Raw genomic sequence first — 10,000 nt, forward strand, 5'->3', positions numbered from 1 at the left:
GTTTTGGAAAATCGATTGGCAAAAATTTGAATAAATTTATCTTGAAAGTCCCAACATTGTCATTTTGACTGCAGAGCTCATTTTCATTTTGGGTGATGCTGGTGGTTTTGGCAAAATGGCAATGTTGGACATTTCAAAGTGAAAATAGTCCATCTTTTTGCCAATCGGATTTTCCAAAACGTGTTTCAATTGACAGCTTGCAATGTGTAGAGTGTGAATCAGCTGAGAAACTCAACGCCATTTTACTTTCTTCCGCTTATCCGGATTCGGGTCACAGGGAAAGCAGCCTCAGCTGGGAAGCCCAGATTTCCCTCTCTCTGGCCACCTCGTCCAGTTTCTCTGGTGGGATCCAACCGAGAGACATCTCCAGCATGTCATGGGTCGTCCCCTGGGCATTCCTCGTCGGCGTCTTGGAGGCATCCTAACCAGATGCCCAAACCACCTCAACTGGCTCCTCTCAATGTGAAGGAGCACCGGCTTGACACTGAGTCTCTCCTGGATGACGAACCTTCTCGCTCTATCTCTAAGAGAGAGCCCGAACACCCTGTGGAGGAAATTCATTTCGGCCCCTTGTATCCAGATCAGTGTGTATTCTCTCTAGTCAAAATGGCAATTTTGGACATTTCAAGGTGAATTTATACCAATTTTTTTCCAATCAGATTTTCCTAAACGTGCCTTAAATCAGTGGTCCCCAACCCCCGGTCCGCGGACCTGTCCGTGGATCAACTGGTACCGGCCGGGCCTCGTGGGCTGCACACTAAATAATGTTTTGGAGATAATTTAGTTTAATGGTACGCGAGCACCGAACGCGAACGAGGCGAACAAGCGGAGCGTTTTGTATTGTAGTCAATGGAGTTCGCATGACTGGGCGCAAATGCACGTCGGGCGACGCGATGGGCGCGAATGGAGCGACGCAAATGGCCGTGCGTGGTCACGAGAAGCGAAATTTCGCCTTTCGAGTGAAGTTATTTTTTATTTACTTTTTCCGCGTTTCGAGTCGCCACAGCCAATCAACTTCAGGAACATTCAATGGCTCTCGCAGGGGGCAGGAATGAATCATGGCGGCCGCTTTGCGGTCACCGGGAGCGATCCAACACGGCCAGCTGAGCTTTCAATACGAAACAGAGCCAAGCAAGAGGCCTCACCTGGCTTGTCGAAAGGCGGAAGCGAGAACTTGGGACAACTGGTATGTGCAGCGTTTGCTTCACTTAACAGCTGTTGAACCGTAGTTATGTGCTAACCTAACGATAGCACAGCATTGTCAGCACAATATTTAGCACGGTCTCGGCCACTCCATTGCGACATTGAAAGTTTTATTTTTTGCGAGTATTGCTGCAAAGAATAAAGGTGCTGTTGGTGAAAATATTGGCTGTCACATCCCAGAAAAGTGAAAGTTCTCAGCAATGCTCTTCCTTCCGGATCTACCGTAAAGTGCACAGCAAGCTCTGTCCACTCCCCTCCCCTCTCTTCGCGCGATTAAAAAAAAAAAAAAAAAAAGACAAAAAGTACAACAGCGACAGAAAGCCCCGTCCATACGTTTGTGATGTGGTCCGTAGTCTAAATTTAAGGTGTTGACCGGCCCGTGGTGATCAAAAGGTTGGGGACCACTGCCTTAAATGACAGCTGGCTTGTTGTTGAGTATGAAGCAGGTGAGAAACTCAATTTGGTGGCAATGAGATACTGCCAAAATTATTAGCATTACCAAAAATGAATGTCAACAAAGCCATAAAGCAACATTGAGCATTTCAAAACCAATTTATTTCAGTTTTTGCTTATCAGATTTTCCTAAACGTGTCTCAATTGACAGCTGGCAAGGTGTAGGGTGTGATACAGGCGAGAAACGCAACACCGCTTTACTTTTGTGGCAAGGGGAGGATGCCAAAATCAGCAGAATCATCCAAAATGAGTGTGTCCCCACCAGCCAAAAAAGTAAGAGCATTTCAAAACAAATTTATTCCAATTTCTGCCAATCAGTTTTTTTATACATATAACATATAAACACTTGTCGAACTTTAATCTATGAATTTACTGTATTTTTAGCCGGGTCAGCAACAACTAACAACTACTACTAACTAAAGAGTGCAACCTCTACACAAACGAACACATAAACAGAATAAACACTCATCGCTTACTAAACATAGGCAGTAGTGTGTGTTATCAACATAAATGCTAATAAACTATAAATATGAGCTTACGTTGTCATTCACTACGTCACCGTAACGAGCCGAATGACACTGTAACGAGCCGAATGACGCAGAGAACGTAAAAAAGGAAACGGAAATGCAACACTTTTCAAAATAAGATAAAAAAAGTCACGAACTCTAACGCTTGAAGAATTCTTAACATAGTTATTAACTAATATTACTTAGTTATTTGATGAATACAGTACTGTATAATGTACTTTTTTGCTTTTTTCATTTTTTTTCGATTTTTGCGCATTTTTAAAATTATTTTTTATTTTGAAATATTTTTAATTTTTCCTGGAAAAACCCGCAAAGTACTGAGACCGCAATATCTGAGACCACGAAGTAGGAGGGATCACTGTGTGTATATATATATATATATATATATATATAGTGGGCCCCCGTGTTACGAACTTAATCCGTTCAGCAGCTACGCTCGTAACTCGAACTGCTCGTATGACGGGCAATCCAAACCTATGTTAATTAGTGAATGCGTGCAACGCGCGCAAAAACCTTAGGTAAAAACATCAAAACTTTATACACATATTAAAAATGAGTAACATAAACTACTGTACAGTTAAATTAAATAACCTATACAAAGGAAAAATGACATTTACCTTTGGGGCGACGTGACTTGAGCTGGGTGGAGGCGGAGGGGAGCAGAGACCAACCCACAGAATTTATTGATTTATTTTCTTAAACGGGAACTTTTCTCAAACTAGAACATATCACCGGCGATTTCCTTCTCTTTAATCCATAATAGAAGAAGCCTCTCAATTTTGTTGTCGATCGAGGTCCGTCCCCCGGCAAGGAAAGTCTTGCCCTTAGAAGATTGCCGAGCGGTTACGGCCATACTCACGAGCAAGGTTAACTATGCATGCGCCTCCTTTGTATTTTTTTTTTTTTTATTATCTCCTGCTTGGTTTCTATTGTCATCATCCTCTTACTTCTTCCTTTACCGCCACTTGCAATTTTAGAAGCCATGTCTAACAGATAAAGTTTGCAAAGTCTTCACAACATTCCTTCCTTCCGTTTTTCACTCATTTTCTCTCCTTCCTTCCATCCCGACCAGCTGTGCCATCAAGCTAGGTAAAGGCGTTCGGCCAATAGCATATCGGCATTTCTGTGATTGATGTGACGCCGGCCAATAGCATCTCAGTAAGTGAGACCGACCGTGACCTTAATCGACCAATAGCATATCGGCATCTCCGTGACTGACACCGTGACTGACACCGTGACTGACACCGTGACTGTGACATTGTAAGAGCAATAGCGTTCAATGTTGCCGTGACCAGCGTCGTCTATTAATTTTGTTGACGCAGCAGAGCGAAAATATCTGAACTAATACAATGGCCGGCATGTCAGATTGTTCATAAAACGAAAGGTTTGCACGTAAGTGGGGTTCAAAAAACTCCGTGGTCCACGCTCGTAAGTCGAAATGTTCTTAAAAGAGGGTGTTCGTAAACCGGGGGCAGACTGTATGTATATATATATATATATATATATATATATATGTATATATATATATATATATATATATATATATATACAGTCTGTTATATATGTGTTATATATGTGTGTGTATATATATATATATATATGTGTGTGTGTGTGTATATATATATATATATATATATATATATATATATATATATATATATATATATATACACACACATATATATACACACACACATATATATATATATATATATATGTGTGTGTGTGTATATATATATATGCATATATATGTGTGTGTATATATATACGTATATATATATATATATATATATATATATAATATGTATATATATGTATATAATATATATATATATATATATATATATATATATGTATATATATTAGTTTAATATATTGAAACTCAATATAGTCAGCGATATCAGACCTACACTATATTACCGAAAGTATTCTCTCACCCATTCCAATGCTTAGAATCAGCCTTCCTAATCACTTGGTGATCCACTTGGTGATACACCAGGTGTATAAAGTCAAGCACTCAGGCATGCAGACTGTGAAACAAGACATTTGTGAAAGAATGGGCCGCTCTCAGGAGCTAAGAGAATTCCAGCATGGAACTGTCATAGGATGCCACCTGTGTAACAAATCCAGTCGTGAAATTTCCTCACTACTAAATTTTCCACAGTCAACTGTCTGCGGCATTATAACAAAATGGAAGCGTTTTGGAACAACCGCAACTCAGCCACGAAGGGGTAGGCCACGCAAGGTGACGGAGAGGGGTCAGCGGATGCTGAAGCGCATAGTGCAAAGAGGTCGCTGACTTTCTGCACAGTCAATTGCTACAGAGCTACAAACTTCATGTGACGTTCAGATTAGCCCAAGTACAGTCCGCAGAGAGCTTCATGGAATGGGTTTCCATGGCCGAGCAGCTGCAGCCAAGCCACACATCACCAAGTGCAATGCAAAGCGTCGGATGCAATGGTGTAAAGCACGCCACCACTGGTCTCTAGAGCAGTGGAGACGCGTTCTCTGGAGTGATCAATCACGCTTTTCCATTTGGTGATCTGATGGACAAGTCTGGGTTTGGAGGTTGCCAGGAGTGGTACATTTCAGACTGCATTGTGTCGACTGTGAAATTTGGTGGAGGAGGAGTTATGGTGTGGGGTTGTTTTTCAGGAGCTGGGCTTGGCCCCTTAGTTCCAGTGAAAGGAACTTTGAATGTTTCAGGATACCAAAACATTTTGGACAATTCCATGCTCCCAACTTTGTGGGAACAGTTTGGAGCAGGCCCCTTCCTCTTTCAACATGACTGTGCACCAGTGCACAAAGCAAGGTCCATAAAGACATGGATGACAGAGTCTGGTGTGGATGAACTTTTCTGACCTGCACAGAGTCCTGACCTTAACCCGATAAAACACCTTTGGGATGAATTACAGCGGAGACTGAGAGCCAGGCCTTCTCGACCAACATCAATGTGTGACCTCACCGATGCGCAACATGAACTTGAAACTAAAATCAACTCACGGGTAACACAGGGAGACAGTGATGGTTGACTCGAGAATACGAGGAGGACCGCAACATAAGACAGAGGTGAGATAATGACCCAACAACTTAACTGGAACTTATACACTCACACTAACTTAGGAGAACACGAAACAGCTGGACGACACAAGAGACGGGGGAACCTGATTAAAGGACACGCGGGGGGGCAGGTCACCAGACAGGTGGACGAAATCAAACTAGAAGGCGGAACAGAAACATGAAAAAAAACACACAACAGCAGTTTCCAGAAACACATAATGGGATGTTAATATAACAATAAATATAATAATGTTGGGAAACTTGAAAGGATGATTTTCGGGTACGCAGCATATGTAGTATTCCACTGGGTCATGGGGTGTTTAGGCCTTTAACATTACACACCTTCTCCGGAGGCGGCCAGCTGCAGCGTGATTAGACCTGAGCTTGCATCCCAAGCTCAATTAGCAGTTGCCTTGTTTGTAAAGTGCCAGAAATCACAGGGGCACTATGCCTGGCAGAGGTGTCCAGTTCCCTGAATCAGGCTTAGGCTCATTTTATACCTCCTGTCATGCTACATAGGGGCACAACTGGAGTCATTCCTCTTCAGCCATAGCCACTGGTTGCTTCTTTCAGCTGCTTCTGACGCAGCTTTGACGACTGTACGCTCGCTCTGTCCCGTCCGTCATACGTCTTGTGTAAGATGTTCCCACAAAGCCTCTGCACCCCACTTCAACGGGCCGGACTTCAGCAGCGGACTCCAGCCGCGATATCGAGCTTCAGCAGCCAGTTCGAAACAACACAGGTTTTTACGCTCATATGCCCCCTCTATGGAGTCCTCCCATGGTACAGTGAGTTCAATGATGTATACCTTTTTTAAGGAAGGGGACCAGAGCACCATGTGGTAGTGGCAATCTCTGAGGGGAACACCAGCTGTTTGCTTACATCTGCCGGCATCTTCCAGTGGCTGGGACAGCTGGCTTCTCTCTGATCGTGTAGTGAAGATGCTCCTGGCAGCTGTGGCCCCTTCGTGGACAAAGGCAGTTCCCCAAGAGATCTTTGATGTTGGCAATGGTAAGGTGTTGATGTTAGTTTGCTTTCCTTCCAGAGTGGAAGCAAGGCTATTCAACACTTGGTTGTGGAGCCAAGTGTACTGTCCTTGGGTGAGGCCGGTTTTGCACACTATGAGTATGTGTCCTAGGGAGGCCGGCTTGGTGCACAGGATGCCTGCAGGATCTTAGCCGAACCACTGGTGGAGATTAGTTGTGGACGTAATAGGTGGCTTTGATGGCGAAGGTAAAGCTCCTCGCTACCATAGTCAATACATACCTCCAGCTCAACTGCAGTCCACAGACTTTTTTTGTCAAGGGCGACGGCCTTGGCCCACCTTGTTGCCTCCTACTACCGCCGCACTTCCTTCACTACCATCTTCCTTCGTATTGGTGCAGTGGCACTTCCCCAGGCTGGCTGTTAGCACAAGGTCTCCTCTTTCTTGCTGAACAATCCCCACAACGTCAGCATGTCACAACCCACAACCCATAAAACAACAAACCCCAAGCAAACATGACAAGAAGAACATTGTTTTATTTCTTTACTATTAATTGAATTTGAGATATAAATTAAAAACACAGTAACTCACTAAAATGGCTACCCCACCAAAATGGCCCCCACTTGTTTCAATACAAAGTCCTTTCGTCTTTCTTTCCTCAGAAAGACTTCTATTCCAAAGACAGCCATTGTGGATTAAAAAAAGAAGCAAGTATATTTGATTTTTCTGCGGGGGTGGCATGGCTCGGTGGTAGAGTGGTCGTCTCCCAGCTGAGAGGCTGTGGGTTCGATTTCCCCTGACCATCAGCGAACTGTCCTTGAGCTAGACACTGAACCGCCATGCCTTATGCTGCGTCATCAGTACGTAAATGACTAGTTAGTATAAAGCGCTTTGAGTACTCAAGGTAAAAAAGCGGTTTGTAAGTGAAAGTCCATTTACCATTCTGAAAAATGTCTGTGGGTCAGGTTTTGCTGCACGCTATGTCTTCAGTGCAAATTAGCCAACCAACACAGTTAACTTGGTTGAGCAACATTTTTTATTTTAAAATAACTTTATTTAACAAGATTTAAACAAGGTTGATCAAAATAGCATTGTATCCCTGCACAGTGAGCATCCAGTCACATCATGTTAACGTGAGGCTTCTAGATGGGCCATCTTATGGCTTGATTGGCTATTGCAACTGTCTATTAACTATATGGGAACGTTCACATGTCTTTGCACACTGCACATATCTTTGCACATGGCACAGAAGGCCCACAACTCTCGACTGGAATTCCCTCAAATCTGTTTGCAGGCAGATTTCATACAGCCTGATGACACAAGTTAGCTGAATTCTAATTGGCTAAAACCTCTACCCTAAAACGACAACACTGGAAGGAGCGTAACTAAATGGATATGAGACAAAGAACAGAATATGGTGAATAATGTTATATATAAAATATATAATTTGTAAAAATACATTTAAAATGAAATTGAGTTTCATTGTAATTATTATAATTATTTTAGTATAGTTATGATAATGTCAGGTTAAGTTAGGCCAGCAGAGAAGGCCTGTCTGGCCCTGACAACCCACCACTGGGACCAATAATGGTTGACGCTGACATAACAACCACTAAACAGTTTATTTATTTTATCAGCCCTGCCCACCGTTCACTAGGCAGGTTTTTGTCAAGGCCTGTCCTCTTAGCTACAGACTGCAGGTGTGCAGGTGTACTCTTCTTGCAATCCATTGTGATACCACTGCTGTGCAGCCAGTGTTTGTAAAAAAAAAAAAAAGTTTTCTACTCGATTAATCATTTTAAATATTAACGCATCAAGTTCATTTTTGACAGACAGTCGCGGGCCCATGAAATGCTTGTTTTCAGGTAGAACTGGGTGTCATCCATGAAGTGCAATGGAAGTGAATGCTGAATTTGTGGAAAAGAAGGCAGAGTGGTCATGGTTGGACGATAGTAGAAAATTTCACAATTGTTTTGATGGACATTGAATTCATGATTAATAAACACAAAACTTAATTTTATGTCCACCTAAATTTTTATCAATGATGGAATGTCATCTGTTACAGGTCCTATGATGCTTTCTCCACGTTCTACATAGGACATGACGGACTCATCCACTGTCATAAAGTAGAAAAGGTAAGAAACCCATTTAGGTTGCAAGTTTTCCCCATTTAACATCATGGAGTGGCTTGGCTTGATTAGTTCAGCTTATAGCTCAATGCTACATTTTTATTGAATGCCTTAAATAAATACATTTACTGTAATCATAGTAACAGTGTTGCAGGAAACAGGGTTGCAAATCTGGGCTGATGTTAGTCTTCTCGCATGAGTACAAACTCTATTGCTTTGTTATTCTTACTGCTGACCAAGAGGGCAACCTTACTTATGTATATAAGAAAAAAAAAAAACACAATGTCTGTGATGCATATAATCAGAAAAAGAGCTGCATGAGGTAGAGTGAGACATTAAAGTAATAATAGAAGCGAGGACGTACTGTACCTTTGCTTTACCTATTGTTTTTGTAAACGGTTGATGTCAAGTCCAAGTATATCAAGCAATTCACTGCTTTTTTCTTTTACTATGCTGAAAGGGTTATGGTAATAGGGTTGCATGCATGTTGTGGGACACACTTGACATGACAAATAGTTATTTGAAATGTTACACTGATTTAACTAAATGTCCCTACAGTGCACAGAAACAAATAAGACGCCCAAAAAATGAGATTTAAATTCTCTTTGAACAGTTTCTTTTGAGATTCTATTTGGTCTTCACAGGGTGTTGAACAAGAGAAAAATGACATTTAAAGGGGTCCTACAGACCTATTTAAAACTGTTTTTTACACACACCCCCCTAAAAAAAAGGGGGGCGTCTTATAAGCGGTAACTTAACTATTAGATTTTTTTTTTTAAATCATCACTATTCAAGTAAGATTGATTTGTCAACCACATAAGATGCTTTGATGAACAGAAGCACATTTATACATCAGCCGTATTCTTAGTACAATAATTACCGTAACGGGGCAAGCTAGAGGGCAGAAGCTGTTTGCAGCCAAGTGCGTGTTGCAGCTAACAGCAGCTCATGTTAACTGGGGTTGTTTGGCATTTTTTTCAATCAAAGAAGCGAGCAAACTGAAGCAAAGTCCGACTTCACACACACAGGAACATCACTAAAATTGAGAGTATAATGCAAATGTTTTGTCTTCAGCTGTTTCATTTAAGAGTGGCAAGCTGTGTGCAGCGGTTAGAGAACACGGAAAGGTTTCCATTTGACTCGTTTATTAATTGTGGTCTTTTGGCACATACACACAATCAGAAACTTAATGGAATACGGATGGTGTGCAATTTCGGGTATTCATGGCAAAATGAACTTGAGCTCTGCGTTACAAGGAAAAGAAACAACTGCTCGGAGTGCATTCAATGTTTCACTGGCACTGCGTTCACTGACCACTCACAATGTGAGAAATCTGTAACACACTCAAACCACAACAAATATGTCATTTACAGATACGAACACAAAAAAATATGAATAATTTAGGAAGTTTAGATTAATTCTGTTTCGCTATAGTTTTCACATTGTTGCCAATCTATTGGTGTGTTTTACAACACACACACCACATACATGGACCCAAAATTAGGGGTGTGTACTACACACAGGTGCGCCCTATATTTGATGAAGTATGGTATCCATGACATGTCACCAAACAGCAGTGACTATTTCTCCCCCTTTAACTAAATCTATGGATTAATTACACAATTACATTAATAGAGGGAATT

The 10,000-nt window shown here is 41.7% G+C and overlaps 2 protein-coding genes across 10 annotated transcripts in view; one reads left to right on the plus strand and one right to left on the minus strand.

Moving 5' to 3' along the window:
- The window catches only part of c21h6orf136 (chromosome 21 C6orf136 homolog), a 27,887-nt gene that overhangs the window by 16,700 nt on the left and 1,187 nt on the right, over positions 1–10,000 (plus strand). For 4 of the 6 annotated variants that reach the window (XM_088405056.1, XM_088405057.1, XM_088405055.1 and 1 more), the window contains one exon: positions 8,294–8,363. In XM_088405056.1, the coding sequence (XP_088261182.1) occupies positions 8,294–8,363 (70 nt within the window). Of the gene's footprint in view, positions 1–277; positions 630–685; positions 761–8,293; positions 8,364–10,000 lie in introns of those variants that run through there. The other 2 variants (XR_015864001.1, XR_015864002.1) reach the window with 2 other exon arrangements.
- Positions 1–10,000, minus strand: part of LOC148406694 (uncharacterized) — a 22,295-nt gene that overhangs the window by 862 nt on the left and 11,433 nt on the right. For 3 of the 4 annotated variants that reach the window (XM_088405073.1, XM_088405071.1, XM_088405072.1), the window contains exon 6: positions 9,486–9,690. The exons of the other annotated variant lie outside the window; for it this stretch is intronic. In XM_088405073.1, coding sequence (XP_088261199.1) covers positions 9,664–9,690 — 27 coding nt within the window. In that variant the 3' untranslated portion in view covers positions 9,486–9,663. Of the gene's footprint in view, positions 1–9,485; positions 9,691–10,000 lie in introns of those variants that run through there. 4 annotated transcript variants of the gene reach the window in all.

This window comes from Hippichthys cyanospilos, chromosome 21 (assembly GCF_059441005.1).
Source record: "Hippichthys cyanospilos isolate Australia breed blue-spotted pipefish chromosome 21, RoL_Hcya_1.0, whole genome shotgun sequence".
In the NCBI taxonomy this organism is placed as follows: domain Eukaryota; kingdom Metazoa; phylum Chordata; class Actinopteri; order Syngnathiformes; family Syngnathidae; genus Hippichthys; species Hippichthys cyanospilos.